The 23,003-nt window shown below is 35.5% G+C and overlaps 1 protein-coding gene and 1 long non-coding RNA gene across 6 annotated transcripts in view; one reads left to right on the forward strand and one right to left on the reverse strand.

Annotated features, from left to right (window-relative positions):
• Positions 1-655, reverse strand: part of ATP8A1 (ATPase phospholipid transporting 8A1) — a 216,589-nt gene extending 215,934 nt beyond the window's left edge. For all 5 annotated transcript variants that reach the window (XM_039845110.1, XM_039845109.1, XM_039845108.1 and 2 more), the window contains exon 1: positions 458-655. In XM_039845110.1, coding sequence (XP_039701044.1) covers positions 458-506 — 49 coding nt within the window. In that variant the 5' untranslated portion in view covers positions 507-655. The remainder of the gene's footprint in view (positions 1-457) is intronic.
• A 264-nt stretch (positions 656-919) lies between these two features.
• Positions 920-4,721, forward strand: LOC120588018 (uncharacterized). Its single transcript, XR_005649118.1, has 3 exons — positions 920-1,361; positions 2,235-2,310; positions 2,902-4,721. It is a non-coding gene; the product is annotated as an uncharacterized LOC120588018 (long non-coding RNA).
• Positions 4,722-23,003: the final 18,282 nt, after the last annotated feature.

The raw sequence follows: 23,003 nt of genomic DNA on the forward strand, positions 1-23,003 counted from the left end.
TAATTAAGGCTCCTCGCGTTCTGAGAAGCAAGTGGCTGTAAATCAAACAATCCTGCAGCCTGGGAAAGGCGAACCCACTTCTTCGGGAGCGGTGATATGGTGGGTGCAAAAAAGGTGGGCGGCGGGCTGGGAATCTGAGTGGAGACGGGGAGGTTTGTGAGCTAGAGGGGAGGGAGGTGGGTTGGGCAACAGCGTTCGATGACACAAACCAAACAATCACACTGCGGTGTAATGCAAGTCTAAGGACTCCAGAGCTGGGAAGGGGTCTGCAAGTGCATTGGCGGTGCCGCAGGAAGAAGGGTCCGCCAGGGGCGACAGCCAGACTTGTCTGGGGGAGAAGTTGGACTGGCATCTCTTCACCGACACAAACACACACACATACGACCCGACCCCAGGCTGGTCCCGAGCCATCCCCTACCCGCTCCGCACACAATCCCGCGCTGCGGCTGCCACTCACCCTCCGCGCGGGAGCGGATCTCCGACACGGTCCTCCTCATGGTGGGCATCTTGGCGGCGGCCGCAGGTGGGTCTTCAGCCCAGACTCTGCACCTGTCAGTGCGCGGCGCCGAGCGCTCAGCAGCAGCGGGGGCCCCGCCGCCCACCCAGGGCAGCGCAGCCGCGGGCAAGGCCCCTGCACTCCAGCAGCAGCAGGAAGAGGCGACGAAAGTGACGCCGGCCGCAGAGCGGGGCGAGCTCTCCCTGCAGCCGCGGAGGGGGCGGCTCGGCGAGGGGCGGAGCTCGGGCGCCGGCGCCGGGGGAGGGGTGACCGGGGCGCGCGCTCATTCGTTCCTGCGACAGCGGAGAGCAAGGCGGGAGAAGGGCAGGGAGAGACCCTAAAGCACCTCCTTCGCCCCACCCCTCGTCGGACCGTACCATCCCTGAGGGGGCAGGTTGTCAGCTATCAGTCTCCTCCTCCCCCGGTCATCGGTCCGCCCCTTGGCTTCAGCTCATCCAGTCTTTCTGAATGCTTTTTTCGATCTCTCAAGTCTTGGCCGGAGAGGAAGGGGTTCTCTGACTCCTGCGTCCTTGAATAGCCGCTCCCGTTACCCTCTGGCTTTTAAAAAGCAGTGGAGTCAGCCGCGGTCTGGAAAGTAGGGTGGGGTCTGCGAAAGAGGCTGGAATACCAAGGGTTAAGTCCCAGCGCCTACAGTGGAAGGGGACCGTGAGTTCGCCGCCCGGGTGGAATTCTAGCCTGCCTGCATGGCCAGCAGCCCTCTCGATCTGAGTCGTACTTGCTTTCTCGCCTGGCCCACGGGCGACAGGCTCTGAGGCCGAGTTCCCGGACTCGGGTTCTCCTCCTGCCCGGGGTGCTTGTGTGCGTCTGGGGCTGGCCTACAAGTGGGCTGGTGCATTCCCGCCTAGTGCGTGCTCCACAGCCAGACAAAACTCTGGAATTGCAATAAAATCAGCTGTTGGGGCCAGGTGGTTAAAAAAAAGGCGTTTTTTGTTTTGGGTTTTTACTTTTAGTGAAACTTTCAGGAAGCTGGGTTCTGTAGTTTTAACTGAAAAGAGAAGAGAGATACTAGTATAAAATCCATAAATATATGAAAATTTAATTTGCCCCATATTCTAGTAATCATGGTTACCTATTATTTTGTATACAAGTTATCTAAGCAAGTGTAGTATTTTTAATTTATTTCTGATTTCATCTTTACGTTAGAATGTAAAGTTTTATATAGATTCTGATGAACTGCTGAAATGGAAAGAAAGTAATAAATTAAATTAGAAGCAATTTGCTTCTTCATCTTGTGCTCTTCCTCCAGCACTGGGTGGAAGAGGGCCTTATGTGGAGGCCTTTTATGTGAACTGCTTGGAGATCCTGAAGGGAGAGGTCTGGAGAGGTTTGACCAGATAGATAAGTGATTGTTCGTTCTCAAGCTTCCAAGAGAAATAAAATCAAATCTGCTAACAGCATTATCTCCACTTGTATTATTTCCTCTGCCTCCTGCAGGTAGCGCTTGCCAATCACAGTCCTGTCTTACATTAATACTGAGTCAGACATTCAATGCATATTTATGAAAAACCCACTCTACTTGACTCTGAGTCAGAGGCTGGGATTAGAACAAAAACAAAAAAAATGTATTTTTACTGTTCAGGAAACATCACAGGGTAGAGCAGGACTCAAGATGTGTTTGTTTCAGTGATGGTCATGATTTACAAGTATGGTCTTCTAAATGTAAAAAATGAACACAGCTTTTAAGAACTGTCATCACTGGCCATTTTATTCCTTTTAGATCCAGGATCTTCCTGTATAAAGGAATATATAAAAACTTTCTCAGGCGTGATAACATGAGTCTGAAAATTAAAAGGGTAAGTACAATAAGAAATAGTAAAAAATCAGCTTTAAAAGTCAGTGAACAGAAACTAGAGAAAATATAGTTCTTTTATGATTAACATTTTAGATGTATTTCTATAGAAAGCCAGAGCCATTTTTTAATTTGCAGTCAGTGCACGGTAGCATGACAGTATTTGATTTATGAGCAGTCACCTTTGTCATTCTTAATGAGCCCTCAAATGAACTTCAATTCTGCTTATTTACAAATAATAATTAGATGAAAGGAGTTCCAGAGATTACCTCTGTTTTCTGTAGAGCAGTCTGTTTCATATATGCCTCTGTGTGTGTGTGTCCCATTTAACAATCCATCCGCAAAGTCGACAACATATGTCATTCATAGAGGAATTGACAGCAGTCTTTCGTACAGAGAAGAACATTGGCTGATATGGTCCATAGCTTACTGTGTGTTCTTACCCAGATTATTCTGTCACCTTACCCATAATGGTAACTATCTCATTTCTGAAAAACCACTTGTTCCTGGTTGGTAGAAATCACACACATTTTTATTGGTTTAAAAATCTAATTGAAGTTGAGTACGGCACTAATCTGTGTGTATTTGATTTCAGTCTTCTCAGATCTTCTCATCTTCCATTGTAAGAAGCACAGTGTGTCAGCCCCTGGCAAGGAGTTCTGGGTTCAGCAAGATGACCTTGTCACGGAATATGTAATACAATTTGGATCTCAGCAAGATCATTTAAAAACTTTCAGGTCCTATGACTCCATTGCTCATGGACTTAGAAGGAAGAAGGTTATTCAAGGACAGCTTTTCCAAGGACCAGGTTTTATCATTCGCTACAAAATATGTGTGAGGTGCTGAGTCAGAGAGCTAGGTTACAAAGACACTTAATGCACATGGGAAAGTTTACCAGCAATGTAATTAGATGGCTGACAATGCCAAATGGACAAGCAGTGAAAATGGGAGAGTCCAAGAACTGGGGTTGAGCTAGGTCTTTTAGAAATGAGCCATCATTCCATGTAGGGACTTACTACATGTTTGGCATATAGTAAGTACTCAATAATGATTGTTTAATGAATGTTTAGAGTAAATGGAATGATAGAAAAGCATATATGTTTGGCGGGGAGACAAAGACACCAATTTGACTGCAACAAAGTTTGGGAATCTGTACACTTTAAATGAGTGATTTGTACATTATGTGAATTATATCTTAAAGCTGTTTTTTAAAAAATGTCTTCAGAGGTGTCATGGATACATTTAGTGTGGTATTGTCATGGATTTTGACATTTTAAAAAGCAGGCTTATTGAAATATAATTGACATACAATAAACTTCATGTTTCAAGTGCAGATTTGATAGTTTGATAATTTGAAACTCCCAAGAAAATCTCTCTCTTTTTTTTTTCTTGCCATATCACATTGTGTGTTATTTCAGGGAGGAAAAGTGACAATACTGAGGTAAAAAGTATTGAAAGAGATGAAAAACCCCAGAATTTTTATTAAAAATTGAGTATGGTACTAAATGACTAAATATTATGATCAAATATAATTTTTTAATTCCATGACTTTTAATTTAGAAGGCCAGACTTAAACAAGATAGTTTCCTGATTAATCGAATTAAGCTATAGCTTTCAAATACGAAATATTTGCTAATTATGTTTGGGCCTCTTGGATGATTATCCTCTGCTCAGGTTCATAATTCACTGCAGTGTTTAGCAAATTTATTGGAAAATCACAATTATTTTTTTTTCCTCTGAACCCCCCATAATCTCTGAAACATCTGCTGCAAAGATTTGTCACTGTAAATTCTTGCCAACTTTGAACTCTGAGAAAATCCATGAAATGGAGGAGAATCAGTACTTAATCCAGAATTACATTTTAGTAGTAACTCCAAAGAAAAGAAGCCAAGAGGGAAGTGTCGTAAAGAAAAGATATAAAGGAAGGAAACTGACTACAGAGTCAAGGTTTGTAGAGCTGGAGACATTGAAGGTAAGAGCAAAGTGAGGTAGGGCCAAGTATGCGAAGAGAGTTGAACCTTTTGTATAGATCTGCTTGCCCATGTCAGACTTTGAATATCAGTTCCCCTTCCCTGCTTGTATTTTCTTGTGTATTTTTTTTATTGATTTGAACTCTTAAAATCTGACCTCAGCCTGTTAAAAATGAAAAGTCTTTTATCCTGTTCCTGAATCTATCCTATCCTGACTCTAGCTTGCCACATGCTTTGAGAAGTAATATACTTTGTAACTGAAACAGCTGCAATCTGTTGCCTGCATAGCCCTTCAATGTTTCCAATGTCCATTGGTTTAATCTAATACCTAGTTCTGGCTTCTGTTGGTTTCTGACTTGTTCTTGATCTAAAGTGCCTGTGTAGGAGGCAAAGGGAGATGTGTAGATTGGGAAATACCAAGAAATAAATTTGAATAAGCACATGAGAACCAAATTAGGGAAGACCATGCAAATCAGCAGAAGTGATAGAATGAATACAGAAACTGAAAGGGAGTCATTGTAGGCTCTGGGACACAGGATAAAATTGTGTTTAAAAAGATTCTTGTGGTGTAAAAATATGGAACATGGATTAGAAGTAAAGAGACCAAGTTTCAAATGGCAAAGACCTGTTTAATTAACAGAGAAAATGGTGATTTAAACAAATAAAGCTTAAATATAATTTGAGACAGGTTTAGTAATATAAGTCTCACACATAAAAGTTATGCTCATATCTTATTGGCTAGAACTTAGTCACATGGCCACACCTAGCTGAAAGGGAAGCTGATAAATTTAGCTTTTTATTCAGCTGGCAATATAACTAGGCAAAATTTGGGGTTAGATTCCCATGAGGAAGGAGAGAATGGATTTGAGGGTAGGCAGGCAGCCAAAAGAATTTTTCATCTTAGAAATAGGCTTGATGAACCAGATTTTGAACTGCTGGAGCTTAGCAAAAAACTTATTAAATATGGTATTGAATTAAGTACAATAGAAAATAGAGGGGGAAATTAATTTAATGAAGTACTGACTTAGTTATTAAGGTGGCTTTCTGGTTAAAAGCAGAATCTTAAGAGTGAGTAAGAGACTCCTGAAACAATGGATAAGGTAAAAACGTAGATCTTGTATTGCAGTTTTTCTCTGCTTAAATCAAAAAAGGGAAAAGTCAAAGAATTAGAGATTTCTGAAGAGAGACGTTACCTAACAGCATCTTGGGAACATCAATCGGCTGTGCACAGACTGCAATGACATAGGGAAAAGGCTGGTACTGCATTAGGAAACTACTGTGTCTGTCTTGTCGATGAGATTGCTTTGTTCTTGAGATTGGCTTTTGGATCCTGAAAACGTTACCCAAGACAGACTTTATTTTTAAATGTTAAATTTTGATTTATAAATTTCTATGTTAAAAACCTAGTTTTTCCTTAAGCTTTGAAATTTGACTAAATCATTTTATTCTACTTAAAAATCTAGCAAATTTTAAGAATTACTTTTAAGGAGCTAGTTGATTACAATGCTTGATTCCATTCATAAACTAAAATTCCCTTAAACATTTTAAACTATGCTTAAGAAGTTGATAAATTTTTTTTAAGTCCTTTAGTCAATCTGAAAGAGCTCTCTAACTAACCATTATAACAGGATAAATTTAACTTATAAAAAAAAAGTTGTAGATTTTCTTAAATTTTCTAATACTGATAGATTTCAACATAAAATCTTTGAAATAAATTCGTTTTCCAGTCTTGTCAATTTAATTTGGGATCACAAGGATGAAATATTTTTGTAATAGGTCAAATTCTCTTAAATACATTCATTGTTTCTAAACTTACTAAAAATATTAGTACTATAGGTTTGATTTACTTAAATATATATATTTAATTCTCCAGGTTTAACAATACTAATTCTCTTGGAAGCAGTTTTGTCATTCAAACAAGTTTTGGGTTAGCATTAGAAGCACTTTTGAGGTTACACTCTCAGCTGACATCTGAGACATCCGAATTCTAGAAATACAGATACCTTGAAATTCTTTTTACATCATCTTTGGCCGTTAATGGGCCTCAGTTCTCTAGATTCAAGTAATACATTTTCTAAAACTTCTCTCTTCTATAGAAGTCCACATTTGACCCATTTGATTGATTTCAACTAATCTATTACTGTGTTATTCTACTTTAATTAGCACTAGAGTGTATAGTTCTTTTTTGACATGGATTGGATTTTGTTTATCTTCCAAGGCTTTTTTCTAATTTGTTCCTTTTAGTTTTAAGGTCTTAGCTTACAGCCAAGGGACCCTGAATGAGGTAAGTGGCAACTGGAAAGGCAACAAAAGGAGAAAATGGAAAAGTGACTCTAAGATTGAGGAAGAAACATTGAACAAAGATCCCAGTGGTCAGATGGAGCTTAACGGTACCAAATCTTCACTGCATGTTTCCTCTCTCTCCTGCCTATAAGAACACACAACCTAAAATATGTATCTAAACTGAGGTATAGAAAAGCTATAATTTTAGGGCTTTCCCTGGGTCTTTTGGTGGCCAGAATTTGGCAAGCAAGGACAGATAGGTCTATTGTTTGAAAAGATGGATTTTTTCTTACTCCCCAACAGGCCCCTCCCTGTATTTTGAAACTGAAGGATGAATATGAAAGTAGGAGTTGGAATGCACATTAATAACAAAAAGTGCTGTTTCATTGCTGAAAGAGGGACTATGAGAAGATTATTCATTTTTAGAGAACTATCTATTATCTATTCATTAGCACAAATCTATTCTGTATTGTCTCTGAAAATCATCTTTGTTCTTAGGGTGTATATGTGTGTGTGTTAAAAAAAGAGAGAGGTGTACAAGTTTGATACAATTGTTATTTTTTTAATTGAGCAGAAAGAATGAGGAAGCATGCTGGCGCCTCATACCAGTGGAAGGATGTCATACCAGGCAGGTCTTTAAAGTACCACTATTCATCCATTCTACAACCCTCTCTCTATTTGTTTCACTCCAGACCGAGCTATTGAATCTTTGGGAAATAGGTTACTAGGTCCAATATATTGCACTGGTTTCAATATCCTTAAGTAGAAATGGTAGCACTGAAGGTTTAAATATCTGAGGGAAAAAAAAGAATGGAGAACAGGCCAGGGAGGCAAGCCCAGAAAGTGAAGTATGCTCTTAAGAAGACTCCCTGTGAAGAAAATCAAGTGATTTTTTTTTTTTTTCAGGTTCATCTTGGACTATAGGAACATCATATTTACCTTGAAGTATTACATAGAAAAATTTTTTTAAAGTGACATATTTCGGACTTACAAAAAAGTTAGAATCCAATAAAGAACACTTTGTTTGGTTTATCCTTCTCTTTTTCTTGCTAATATCATTTTCTGAACCATTTGAGAATAAGCTGCTGACCTGATACCCCATACTTCAGTGTGTTTTTTCTTAAAACAAGCACAATACATTGATTAAAATCAGGAATTTAATATTAAATTCCAGTGTTTAATCTGGAGAGCTTATTCAGATTTTATTTATCCCAATAATGAAAAAATTATTTCTCCAGATCATGTGTTGTGGTCAGTTGTCACATCCCTTTAAGTCTCCTTTAATTTGGACCAGTTCTTCAAATCTTCCTTTGTATTTTATGACATTGACATTTCTGAGGAGAACAGGCAAGTTGTAGAATGTCTCAGTCTAGCTTTGTCTGATGTCTCCTTGTGGTTTAGCAGGAATACTGCAGAAGCTATGTGTTCTCAGTGTAGCCTGAGAACAGGCACAAGATGTGGATACCCCATTAATGTTGATGTTAACTTTGATCACTTGGTCAAGATGGCATTGCCAGGTTTCTAGGCTGTAAGTTACTATTTATCCTTTTATAATTAGTAGTATCTGGTAGGAAGACTAGTTTTACATTTTTATTAAGTCATACAGTAAAATTCTAATCTGTATGTTTGGAAAAGAAGTTTTGTTGTTTTTTCTTTCTCCCCCACCCCAGATCCACTCTTTACTTGTCCAGTTGCCTGCTCTCAGCTCTGCCAGTGGTACCTACCATTACGTCTTTCTGGTCCAGACTTGTCCACACTGGCCTCAGCAGAATGTTTGGGGGTGGAGGACCCACAATTCTTATTACTACCCCCATCTCTTCAATTCCCAAGAACACAAGACTGTAAAGTACCTAAAATGTACTTCATCGAGAGTTTTGGGGGTTACTGAAAGGGATTATTTAAAGTGGAAAATAAAAGGATTTGTTGTTGTTTGTTTGGTTGGTTGGTTGGTTTAAATTGTGATACTTAAGAAAACTTTTTCTGCTAAATAATTTACCTAATACTTTTGGTAGCAAAGACCTTGAGGCAGTTGGTACTATAGACCTTACATACTCCTGTATGTGGGTTGCTTAGTTTCTGCATAAGATCAGTCACTAAACTTAAAAACGCTATCATTACACCTAAAAATTAATATTAATTCTTTAATATTGTCATACATATAGTAAAAGTTCAAGGTGTTTTCACTTTAAGCAGTTTTTTTGCAGATAAGCTGGATGTAAGGATAGGGAAATTTTTCTCATTGTAGAAAACTTCTTAATATTAGCATAAATGGAAAGTCATAGTGAAAGGAAACATTTACTCTGACCTACAAGAAATCTTGTTGCTCCTAGTTTTTCTCTATAGATTAGATAGTAGAAAAATGTGCAGAGTATAACATAGGTATGTTCTTTCCAGTGTCTGCATAATGTTTCAGATAGTATGTTCAAGAAATGTGTGTGTGAAAAGTAAGATGCCATTTTCACCGAGAGGTAATGAGAAGAGTAGCACATTTATTGAAATTTCCCTTCTGCCAAACATCTGGTCCAATGAATATTTTACCCTATACGATAAAAGGAAAAGCTAATCTTGCATTATCTCAATTTCATTTTAGATTGTTTTCTGGCATTGGGAAATAAATAGGGAGTTTGTTTGTTTTTTTTCCTTATCACAACACAGTATGTCTTGGAAAAACTGACAATTGAGAGTGTTGAAACTGAGCAAATCATTTGGATTGGCCACCATGAAGAAGCCTAAAGAATTTGGCAGCCATTCAAAAGCCAGAGACTGAATGAGTTAAGGGTAAAATTGATCTGTCTTGCAGCATTCTGTCCAAAAGACTGACTCCTTTTGTAGCAGCTTTGGAGTCTGAATGCTCTTGTTTAGAACACTGAGAAGTTTTGAAAGCCCTGACAAATACCCAATAAAATCTATCAAGCAAAGTCAAGAGACCTACTTCCTTCTATCAATACAGGTATCCAGGCAGTTTGCTCAGGCATAGAGAGTGCAACTAGGAGAAATGCGGCCTGTTCCCCATGAGCCTGGTTCTCTTATTTTTTCGTAATACATTCAACTGTCTGAGGATCTGACTCAGACATAGCAGAGATACTGTTGCTGCTGTAGGGTAATAGTTTGTTCTGTTATCCTGGAATGCCCTGTACTGAGAAAATTAGAAGCTGGGGAACTTTCCCACTGTGTGCATTTCTCACGAGCTCTTCCTGCCTCTTTAGAGGGAACAGCCATCCCACTTTTCAGACTACTAGCTTCTTCTCAATGGAATCTGTTGGGTGCTTTTACTGTCTGCAGAGATACTTATAAAGCAGGTAGCAGAAATAAGGATAGAATGTTTCTTTTTTTTTTTTTTTGATCCCATGTGTTTTTTTTAGACAGCCAAAACTTCTGCCTTAAACATCAAAATTTGTTTTTAACTTTGAGAAGTGGTATAGTGCAGTGGTTAAGTACACAGACTCTGAGGCAGACTATCTGTATTTCAATTCTGACTCTACCACTTTCTAGTACGCTTTGTAACTTTGAGCACAATACTCAACCTCTCTTGCCTCAGTTTCCTCATCTGTAAAGTGGGGGTAGTGATAGACTCTATTTTTGTTAGGATTAAGTAAGATTAAATGAGTTAATATATGTAAAACATTTAAAACACTACCAAATATGGTGAGTCATAGAAGAGTTATTAGTATTAATTCAACCATTCATATACAAATCTTGCTATAAAATGGTATCCACATTCTTGGTTTATTTTACAGGATATGTTGAACATTGAATACTCAATGCCTTCACACACAGAGAAATAATATAGTCATGCTTTCAGACAGTGCTGTAAAGGTGTTGAAATAATAGCTGATATTATTTATTGAGCAGGTTTCATAAATATTAATGATAATTCCTACAATGAACTTATAAGAAAGATATGCTTGTATATAGGATTAATGGATTTAAGTACTTGGCCAGCTTCACACAGCTAGAAACAGAAGATTTGAGGTGTAGACTCAGGGCTGTGTGACTTCAGAGCTCATGCTCAGTCACCTCACCACACTTCCTGATAGCTAGGACTCTTTGTCCCTACACCAGTGTTTGTCACACTTGAGTAATCATAAAAATAATAAGAATAATCATTAAAGATATGCTACCAAAAGCTCATCTGAAAAACTTTCATTGTACCTTTTGAATAACCTTAGTGTTTTAGAGAATAATTCCATCCTAATGCAGGTACATTAATACAAATATTTGAATAATGAGAGGCTGCAGGGAATGAGAAGAAACTGAGGTTGTATGACTTCCCAACAATTGTTTATTTTTGAGGTAAAAATTTGAGATGATTCTTAATTAAGTTTTGTGGAACCTTACTAATTTCAGTACTCAGATTTGTTCCTGCAGGAGCTCATGAGCTTTAGTGGTTTGAAACGATGACTGAAGGCATAGATTGAACATGACTGAAAGCTCTGACATCCTCAGAACTATGAGGGCTGGGTTCAAAAGAACAAAAAGAACATAAAGAAGGACACTGGAGTTTTGTGATTAGAGGTAATTTTTTTTATATTTACAAATAAATAGAACTATATAAACATAACACATAAATCAGATAGGCCTATCAGAGCAAAATTATGAAGCAGACAATAATAAACTATGTATGTTTATTATGGAGACATCACTTGAAAAGATGGGAATAGAGGGTCAAGCTATCACCCAAGGCAGAATTAACTTTTGTCTCATAATGAGATTATTTTTTTCCCAGTAGTAGTGGTTTACAGTAGCAGTCTGTATAACTGCCTTAAAGATAGGCATTGAGATATTTAGTATGAGATGTGCCCTTTCCCATTAGTATGTACCTACAGAATTTAGGAATGTTTTGTCCTTTTCAAAAATGGTTTTCTTATTCTTCAGTTTGTGTTAAATGGCCAGGCAGCTACAAAATGATTTAATATTCTAGATCAACATAACTCTTAAAGTGGTATTTACCTATTTATCACTTCGCATTTATAATTTTATTTTTAAAATATTAATATGAGCTTGTAATTTTGACCAATAACACTGAAAAAAGCAAATCAAACTAGATTTTATTGCACAGCATTTGGGTAAGAAAAGGATCTCCTGCTTGCTCCATTTACAGCCACAGTTACTTTAAGTATCCTTTCTACTTTAGATTTACAAGGCATCCTACTCCCTAGCAACCTAATGCCAGGATGACATAATTCTCTTTTAATCTAATCTAATCTAATCTAATCTAATCTAATCTAATCTAATCTAACCTGTGTATGAATCTGCCACTTATTAGATGTGTGACTTGAGGGAGGATACTCAGCCTTTCTGTATCTCAGTTCCCTCGCCTATAAAATGGGAGTTTATAATATTATTTATCTCAAACTTGTTATGAGGATTAAATTAGTTAACATAGGTAAAGTCCTTAGAACAGTATCTGGCCTAATAAGTACTCAGTATTAGCTTATATTGTTCCAATAATTGTATAGTAAACATTAAAAATAATGTACTTCTCAATATTGACAAAAGCTGTAAGATGGCTGGAGTCTGTTCAAGATCTTCATGGAGAAAATTACAAAACATTAAAAAATATTTTATGTTAAATATTTTATATATGTTAAACATAAGACCTGAAAGTGGAGAGATGCCATGTTCATAGATTCGAAGAATCCTATATGATAATGATGTAAAATTCCCTAAATTAAATTATAAATAAATTTATTTCCAGACAAAAATACCAATTAGATTTTTTTTTTTTTTTTGCCATTAAATTTGATGAGCTGATCCAAAATTCATAGAAGAGGAAAGATTGAAGAATAAGACAAAGAACATGATTGGGAGAATTGCCTTACTAGGTATCAATACCCATTATAAAACTGTAGTAATTAAAACAGTGCGCTATTGGCCAGAGATGAACTAAAAGGCCAGTGGAATTGTATAGAGAATTCAGGAGATACCAGTGTAAGTGAAAACTTTTATTTAAAAAATATAACATTACAATCATGTCAAGGATAAATTAACACTGTAGGGACAATTGGCTATCCACATTTAAAATTTAAAGTATTTCTCTACTCAAACTGTATAAGAAAGAATAAAGGTTGATAGAAGATCTAAATATTTTTAATAAGAACTGAGAGTATACAGTGCAAAGTCATGATAACAAGGAGAGAGTGGCGGGGGTAAGAGAGTAAAACGAAACTTAAGAAGTTAAAGTGGACTTTAGTTACATCTAGATTGATTTCCTTTTCAAAAAGACTGAAAACAACTTTGAATAGCTGGAATATGGACATTTGCTATCTCAGTCATATTTTTTGTTTTCAAAATTTATCAAAATGAAAAGTGAAAAAAGAGAATAACAGCTCTATAATTGATGAAGAAATGTTTCTAATTTTTATGACAGAATTTTCAGGGACTTTCATACAGAGAGATTGAAGTAGTTTACACATATCAGATCAGCATTTATGTTAGAAAAAGCTAGATCACCACGAAAGTGTCCACCATAGAAGTAGACAGCTGGGTAATTTGAGCAGAGGACCTGGACTTGGACCAGGATGGAAGCATTGCTGTAGTCATTTCTGGCTGAGGATTTCATCTCTGGTCTTGGAAGAGGAATTCATGCAAATACTATCATCACATTGTATGCATTCATTTATTCAAACTATGAGCACATATTTATTGAGTATCTAATCTACATTAGTCACTAGGCTAAACCCTGAGGATTAAGTAGTATGGGGCAAGATCCCTGATCTCAAGGTAAATCTGTACTGACATACTTTAAAATAATAATGAGTCAAGTGCATACATCATTACAAATTTGATCTTGTTATAAAAGAAAATTAGTAATAATTGCATGTTATCTTGAATTTTTTATGTTAATCATCACATTTACTGAAGAAAACACTTTATAGTTAAAATTGGTTCTTTGCCAGTTATCAGTTTATTGCCTCTAATCTCCAGGTCCACTCATCATAATCCTGTATACAATTGTGAGTAAAATGTGCTATGTGTTTTCTTACTCTGTAATTTATTTAAAAAGAAAATGATTATTTTCTCAATACTTTGTTCTAGAGTTAAAACAAAGACTATATAGGAGATTGAAAAATGACAACCAAAGATATCCAGGTCCTAATTCTTGGAACCTGTGAATGTAACCTTATTTGGAAATGGAGTCTTTGCAAATTTCATTAAGTTAAAACAAGTTTATGCTAGATTAGAGTGGGCTCTAAATCTAATATGACTGCTTACATTTAAGGAGAGGGAAATTTGCCCAGGAAAATCTCAAAACACTTGGAAACTACACAACACGCTATAAATAAACAACGCATTCTGAATTATCACAGAGGAAGTCTCTACGCATTGAATTGAATGAAAATAAAAATGGAACATATCGAAATTTGTGCAACATAGCTAAAGCACTTCGAGGGAAATTTATAGCAGTAAATACATACATTGGAAAAGATGAAATATCTCAAATTAATAATCTAACTCCCATCTGAAGAACTTACCAAAAAGAAGAGTAAAATAAATCCAAACCAAATGGAAGGAAATAATAAAGAGCAGAAATCAATGAAATTAAAAACAGAAAGACAATAAAGAAAATCAATGAAACAAGTAGCTGAATCTTTGAAAGGAAGAATAAAATTGACAACCCTCTAGGAAGATTGTCAAAAAGAAAAAGAGAGAACACAAATAACCAATATCAGGAAGGAAATGGGATATCATTAAAACCAAATGCAGACACAAAAATGATAATAAAGGAATACTACAAATAATACAGAAATTTGACAGATTAGATAGAATGAACCAATTCCATGAAAAACACAAACTACCACAACTCACTCAATATGAACTAAATAATTTGAGTAGCTCCATGATTATTAAATAAATTGAATTTGTAATGAAAAACTCCCCCAAAGAAATCTCCAAGCCCAGGTTGTTTCATTAAAGTATTCTAACTATTTAAAAAAGAATTAATACCAATTCTATACCATCTCTTCTAGAAGATAGAAGAGAATGAATATTTTCTCAATTCATTTTTATGAAGCTATTATTACCCTGATACCCAAACCAAAGATGGTACAAAGAGAGAAAACCATATTTTCGCATATATATATTCTCATGAATATATATGAAAAAATCCTTAACAAAATAACTAACATGTAGAATTAATCAACATATAAAAAGAATTATACTTTATGACCAAGTGGAGTTTATTCCAGAGATTTGGTAAGGAATTTAGAAGTCCAATGAATGGTTTCATTTTTTTAAAAAGATTTCAGCATAGAATAATTTCAGAATAAAATATAAAACTGTAGAAAATTTTGTATTTACTTGTTTTCTTTCTTTAAACTGAAAATGTGCTCAATAGTGCTATGAAGTGCACCATGCTCTTTAGTTGTTACGTGAGCTATGTGCACCCAGGAATATAATCTATGGTGTTGATTCTATTTTATTTTACTAGTTATATAATTTCATCTAAGGAATACTTATAGCAGTTTTGTGTGACTATTTTCATAAACAGCATTTATAAAAGAAATATAATCACAACAATATTTTTAAAGCAAGTACCTTAAATCACTGCATTGCTTATTAATGATATGCATATTTTAGCTTGTTTAAAAAAATCATTTCTTAGTAAATGATAATTTAACAACATAAATTTAGTAGAATCATCGACTCTATTGAACAAGTCATCAAGCATTGTCCATTTCAGAAGGCTCTTAAATCAAAGCAGTCTTTTTTCTACTCCCTCTTAGAAACAAATTATGAAAATGAAAGGACATGCAGTGTATTTTTTAATCTCATATGAAATAAATAAATCTCTAGGAAATTGCTTTTAATATTGTACAGAGAGTCTCATTGAGATCAAGATCAAAGCAGCTTCATCACTGCCTTAGAATATAATGTGCTAGTACCAGGAATCAGCTTTATTTTTCTATGTATCTGTACAGATATTATTTCTAGAAGTTTTCATGTTCTTTGTGGTAAGGTTACCTAGAATAAATTCCAATGGTTAGACCATGATAAAAACACAGTTTACTCAAGTGAATATTCTCATTTTTCAATGGTAGAAAGTATAAAAAAGAATTTAAAAAAACCAAAAATGTCAGAAGCAACAACAAATTTTAAATCTTAAATATTATATTTATCATTAAAAGGGTTATTCTTATAACTTTATCTGGAGATGAGTACAATATTGGTAAGCAAAAATGTGAAATAGTTTATTATCGTGTTTAATACTCCTTTGTATAAAACAATATTGGTACTTATATTCGTAGGACCACAGTGGTTTTATTTTTATGAAGACCCAATAGCAAGCACATTTGTAACAAGAAAGATTTAGATTCAATTTCGTTTACATAAAAGTAACCTTGTACATGGAGCTCATTGATTTATCCTCAATTGATATACAAATTATTGAACTAATCTTGATTTGCCAGCCAAATGTGATTTCAGCAAACAATATCAATATCTGTAAGGGCTTTACATATTTTTACTCTGCTTCTGAAAGGTAGAAAGAGGAGATTGCAGCTCATGTGGTTTGTTAAGGGATACAATCCAATTGACCCTAACCTTCAGAGCAGGAGTCGAACTTTAAGATTTCTCTTGTGTTGGTTTGTCTCTGACTATCACATAAGAAGCACATGATTTTTGATTCATATTTATACTTTCAGATACTGATTCATCCCCTTCGTTACTTGATTTTGTCTTTTTGTTTAAGAAAGTATCCTTCCTTAAAGATAGAATTGATAGTCATGCGTTCATTTGCTTTTTTTCCTGATATTGCAAAGATTTTTCCAGAAAATGACATTACAAGATTCCTGGCACATGATTGGAAATGCAAATAATTCAGGCAGATGTGAAAATATATATCAATAACAAATTGAAAAAATTCAATATATAATGATACCAAGCATTTGTGAGTATGTAGGGGAAGATGAGACCATGTATGTGTTTGTTGTATTGGTTGGGGTGTAAATTGATTTGACAACGTGGGAGAGCGATTTGGAAATAGGTGAATTTGATGCACATATCTTACCGCCCCACTATTCCTACCCTAGAAAAACTTGGGATGCACATATCTTACCACCCCACTATTTCTCTACCCTAGAAAAACTTGGGACTTTGCATAGGAGTTTCTTTGAGCAAGTTTTTAACAAGGGAAATAATCCATTTAATAGTTAATAAATACATAAACCATATTGAAGAGGAATTTTCCACTCAAATGGCTAACCTTGTAATCAGCACTTTGTTCTACTTCTGTAGACATGCTTGCCACATAGGCCAAGGGGCAGGATGACCTCGAGATCAATTGAGGAGTCACCCTCCCCTTTGCTTGTTCTGTCTAGATTAAAGATGTATCTCCTTTGCTTGTTCTGTCTAGATAACAGATCTATTGCCTTTGCTTGTTAAGCCCTATAAAAATAAGGTTACCCCTGAGCTTGGGGCCCAGATCTTCAGAGCACTAGCTCTTCTGGGACCGCTGGCATAATAAACCTGAATTCTCCAACTCTCTGAGTGGTGCTTGGTTTCTCAATGGTCTGATTTTCTGCAACAATATAATTCAAACAATTTCTATGCAAGGTTTATAATGAATGGTCTAGATCTACAAGAGTAAATATGGTTAATTAAAAAATGCAATGCTAAATAAAAAAAAGTGTAAGTTGCAAAAGATACTTAAAGTATACTTCATTTATGTAAAGTTTAAAAATATTACTATTTATGGATGCTACATACATAACAAAGTAGAAAAACATCGTGAATATAATACACACCAGCATTAGGATAATGTTTACTCCTGGGGAGGAAAGTGGCAGATTGAGGATATAGATGTCTCTGTAACATTTCATTTTTTAGGAAACAAAACAAGAACATGGAAGTCAAGAGAGCAAAATATTAACATATACTTAATCTTTGTATTTTAGCATTATCACATTTACAGGTGTCTTTCAGATTGTCTTTTGTACTCATGTGTTTTTGTACCCTTGTATATAGTCTTCAATAGTTTCATAGTTAAAAAGAAAAAAGATCCTAATCACCTTGTGAAGGACTGAGTTCCCCACAGGGGTCAAGTCTAAGTAGGGAATTGAAGAGCTTTTCTCCTAAACTGGCAGAAGGAGTAGCAGGAGGAATTAATTTGTCAGGGAATGAACTTTGAAAATTGACTGGGATAAATTGCTATTCTCATGAGAACTTATTTATTCTAATATAGTCTTCGTTAAAGAGTTTGAGAAGTTAACTTCTCGGTGCTCATGTTTTCTTGGTAACAAAAAAAAAATAATAGCATAAAATTTTATACAATATTATATTCAAATTTTGCTAAATGACACATTTTCTCATCTAATTTTCACAATGTCTGTATGAAGTAGGTATTATAAACCACATTTAAAGATGGGCTAAGTACTTTCCCTATTCAAATAGCAGAGCTAGTACATTGCTAGCAAGATTAACCATTAGAATAATTTACTCTGAGAACAACAAATTAATAAATATATCAGTGAAGTGGGATGGTCCTTTTAACATCCCTCTACTCTCATTTTAAAGTGGACTGCTCCACTAAGTTGCTGACAAAATAGTTTGATAATTAATTTAAGAAAGATTATACCCTATACCATCTCCTTTGAATATAACACTTAACAGTGGGGTTTTTTTGTTTGTTTCAGGGGTAGGAACTTTAAAAAGAGGTTTTTGAATATGTACACATGAGTTTATATTAACAGGCATCTATCTGAATAGGAAAGACATTGCCACTTTTAAATTTCCTTCCAGCTCAAAATTTCTGTTTTGTAAAGTTAGATTGATTAGATGATAATTCTACTTCAAGAAATAATAATCTTTTTATTAAGAAATAGAAATTGCTCCTTCGAGCACGTAAAAGTTTTCAAGTTGAAAAAAATTGTATAGGTAGAGTTTTGATATAATAAAGTCAAAGCCCCAAAAGTACCTAAAAATTCTTCAGGCATATTTATTTCTCTCAGAATAGGAGAAAGCTGATAAAAATGAGATGGGATTTTGTACTAGACTGACAAAGCTAAGTTTATGAAGTTATTTGGGAATAGGTGTAAGTTTCATTTTAGATGAGTTAAGTTTATTCAGTCATCAGATGCTCAAATAAGCAATTATTATTTTTCATGCACTGAGCTATGTCTTTTTACAAGTAGGATCTCATTTAGTCCTAACAACCTTGTAAACTCATTTTGAAGATGAGAAAACTGAGGATGAGAGCTTGAGTAAAGGGCCCAAGGTTGAACAACTTGATGACAGCAGAGTCGTGATTCAACCTAAGTAGGATTTGAATCCATGCAGTCATCGCTGCTTTTCTGCCTCCCTTGGGTTGTTAAGGAGACCTTGTGAATATTTCCTTTACTGGTCCTGGGAAAAGCAGGTAAATGTGAGCTCTGAAACCTCAACCTTTTTTTTTTTTTTATGATAGGCTGAACCATTCTGATTATGAGAAACAGTCACAATTCAGAATAGTAACCTAAGGATACCTCAATAAGGGAGTTTTTAAAAACTAGGATAGTTTAATAAAAAAAAAAAATGTTCTGCCTGGAAGACATGCTAGAAAACTAGAATTTTTTTTTTCTCTTTTTTATCCATAAAAAGATTAGAAGTGTAGTGTTTTGAATTATTTTCCAGGCAGAGAAACTGTTAAAGACTGTGAGGCAGAGAGAGAAGCAGAATTCAGAATACTGTGTTTTGTTTATTATTACAAAACAATACATGCACGAGGTAGAAAATTAGAAAATGCTAATAATCGAAGAAAAGAACAAGTTTAAATATGTAACTGTCACTGAGTAATACATACCATTATTACCTTGGTGTGCACCACTCTATATTGTCTTTAAAAAATCAAATCATAGTGTTCAACATGTTTTGTTACCTGATTATAGCTTTTTTAAAGTTTAAAAGCATTTATTTTTGTTCTTTAGGGCAAAAATGGAGCTGCAGAAATGTCAGTACAATAAGTGTCTATCCATGAGATTTTTGATTACTTACCACGTTACTGCAGCATTATTATCTTCTGTTCTTTATTCACGGTGTTTCATCACAGTAATGGCTGGATCTTGATACCAGCTACTGGGTAAATGTTAGGACTTTCATGAATTAAACTGTGCAGTTGACAAACCTACATGTCAATATATGATTTTTTCCAAGTTGGAAGACTAATCCAGGGCTAAATTTAAAGCAGAGATAACCATAATTTGTGAAAGGTAGAAGACAACCTGTAGAGTGAGTATATATTTTACACATGAGGAAAGTGAGGACTCCAAAATAATTTCCAAGACCATACAACTAGTTACTGGTGAGAGACAATGACAGAAATCTAGCTCTCCTAACTTCCATTGCTCTTTCATCTACTGCATATTGTCTCTCACTAAGGATCCTATTTCACAAGATTGCAGAATAGAGTACTACGTCATCTAGTTTTATTAGGGGCAGTGTTTCCAACCTCTAGACTTGTAGCTGTACATGAAGAAAGGGTCCTTGGAATCTCTCCACATTAAGAAATTCCATGAAGCACAGTGATTATCCCCATTACTCTTTAAAAGACCTTTCTATTAATGCCCATTCAGAGATCTTAGGATTTAAAATAGACATTGGAAAGATTTTTTTAAAATTTAGTTTCAAAGTCCTATTAATGAGCTATGAGGCATGGTGGGAGTTTAGGGTAGAGGGATAAAGGTAGGGCAGAAATTGGCCAGGAAATAGCCAAAGATTTAACTTCACGAATAGCAATGTTTTTCTTCCTTGTCATTCCTTGTCATTCCCCTATCAGTTTTCATTATACTCTTCATCATTGCTATAATTTAAAAAATATCTAACATATCTCATGCTTATCACATAGTCAGACACTGAGCTCAGTGCTTTCATACACATTATCTCCTTTGATCTTATGAATCAAGTTACATTATTTCCATTGTATAAGTTAACAAACCAAGGCTCAAATGACCTTAAGTAATTTGGTCAAGGGCCTCCTAGCTAGTAATTGAGCTAGGATTCCAACTTAAGTCTTTGGGTCTCTGGAGCCCATGTTCTTTACAATCTATCATGCTTTTCCTTTGACAAGCATCCACAAGGGGTTGAGGTCCAAAAATCCAAGTCAGAGTGCAGAAGAAGCTTAAGATCAATCTGGACAATGGTATGAAAAAGAGGGTCTAACCTGGGGCACATGAGGTTTATGACAGAGCTTTCTGGTTCACACAATCCAGTACTAGAAATCTGACCATCCCTGATGTCATGCCCCAGGGGTGGAGTGAGAAGGATCCAACATGACCAGGCCGAGGGTCACAGCTATACTTTTTGTCTAGCAGGACATATAAATGGAAATTAAGAATCACGGCAGACATCTTACTGGGTGCATTGGCTCTGGGATTTAAGCTAGATGCTCATTAAGAACACAGGGCACAATTCACTCTGAACACCCTACTCACAGGCAATGATGGTAGCTGACTAATTCCAGAGCTCATTCACGACCAAGTATCCCTTAAGGTGATCCCAGTGGATTGGAATCTAGCGAGGGCCACAGCAGATGAAATTTTATCAGTCTGGGCTCCTGGGACAGCTGTAAATAAGCAGAGGGATGCAGACTTCATTTACCCACTGGAATAATATTAATAGGTACCATTAATAGCGATTTTTGTTTCTATGGAATTCCTTCTCTTACTCAGTCTGAGTTTATTTTACATATATATTACACCTACTTCCCCCAAGTAAACCGTGGTGGAAATAAGTCATTGCAGCTTGCATGTTGTGTTCTGTTCTAAACTAATGAGAGGTTTATCTGTAGGCTCAGGGCAGGGATGGATATGGTGAGAATCTTCCAGCTAAAGAAAAATATGCAAGTGACAATAGTATAGTGAAGGAGCACAATCAGTAATAAATGTCACCCTGAGAAATAGTGAGCCAGCTTTCTCTCTGTTGCTGCTGGTAAAGTGTGCACAGTTTTTAACTTGAATATCTATAGCAGTACTTCTCAAAGCGTGATCTCCAGACCAACAGCACCAGAATCACCTGGAACTTGTTGGAAAGCACATTCTTCAGCTACACCCCAGACCTGCTGGATTAGAAACTCTGGGGATGGGGATAAGCCTTCCAGGTGACTGCAATGCAACTAAAGCTTGAGACCCACTGGCCTGCAGCATTATAACATTTAATTGTCAAATCAGTCATATGAGTTAAGTATTATCTTGTTACAGAAGAGAAATCCAAGAAATGTCACATTAAGTATCATGCTCAAGATCACACAACTAATAAACAGCAAAATTGAGGTTAAAATTTACTTTTATATGGCTGTAGAGTCTATGCACCATGCTGCTTCCAGATAATTTTAACTGTTAACCGAATTTAACTTTTTAGTTAATCTGTTTGGACATTTTCTCCAGAGTCTATTATACTATCATATTATACATATCATATTGTGTCATATCGTGTCATGTCAAATCATATATCAAATCATATTATATCATAATATATAATATTTTGTCTCTAATATAGCATTTAAATGATATAATAGAAGCCACTGTCTAAATGGAATTATCTGGAAGAGTTTCCAGATCAACATCTTTCCTATCTTTTCCCTTTAACTCTTTTTCTTCCCCAATTTATTTTGAAAAATTTTGACACTATGAAAGTTGAAAATAGTCCAATAAGCAACATTAACTCTTTACCTAGAGTTACCAGTTAATTTTTGCCACATATACTTTACCTCTCTCTGCATGTATGTAGATATGTATACATGTGCGTATCTGACACATATTTCAAAGTAAGTTGCATATGTTATAACAGTTTACCTTTAACAATTCAGCATATATCTTCAAGAACAAGAACTTTCTTTCTCATAACCACAATACTACTAGACATGAAATAAGTTTAACACTTGTTCAATAATGTAATCAACTGTACAGTCCATAGTCAAATTTCTCCAATTAAAAAAATATCCTACATAGTTTCATTTTAAATTCAGGACTCAACAAAAGGCATACAATTCATTTTGCTCTCATGCCTTTTAATATCCTTTATTTAGAGTAGTCCCTCTGTCTTTTTGTTTGCTTTCATGTCATTGACATATTTGGAGTGTGGGCTAGTTGTCTAGAAGAATGTGTCACTTACCATTTATGTACTTCCTACTGTATCCCATTAGGAAGTTCATGATGACTGTGCCATGCTTGATGAACAGTTTGGTTATTTATTTAAGTGATATCTGCTGGATCTCTGCAACATAAAGGTACCCTTTTCTTTATAAATAAAAAGTGATATTTATAAAGTGGAAAGATATTTTGAGACCATAGGGTTATTCTGTTCTTCAACAACTTTTCACTCAATGGTGGTAACACAGGGAGTTGCAAAGCGGTGACTTTTCTAATTCTATTACTTCTACATGTATAACTGCCATTTACTCCTTTTTCTCTCTCCTTTACCTTTTGTATGTATTATGTATTAGGTATGTATGTATGAATGTGTGTATGTATGT

This window comes from Pteropus medius, unplaced genomic scaffold (assembly GCF_902729225.1).
Source record: "Pteropus medius unplaced genomic scaffold, Ma_sr-lr_union100, whole genome shotgun sequence".
NCBI lineage: Eukaryota > Metazoa > Chordata > Mammalia > Chiroptera > Pteropodidae > Pteropus > Pteropus medius.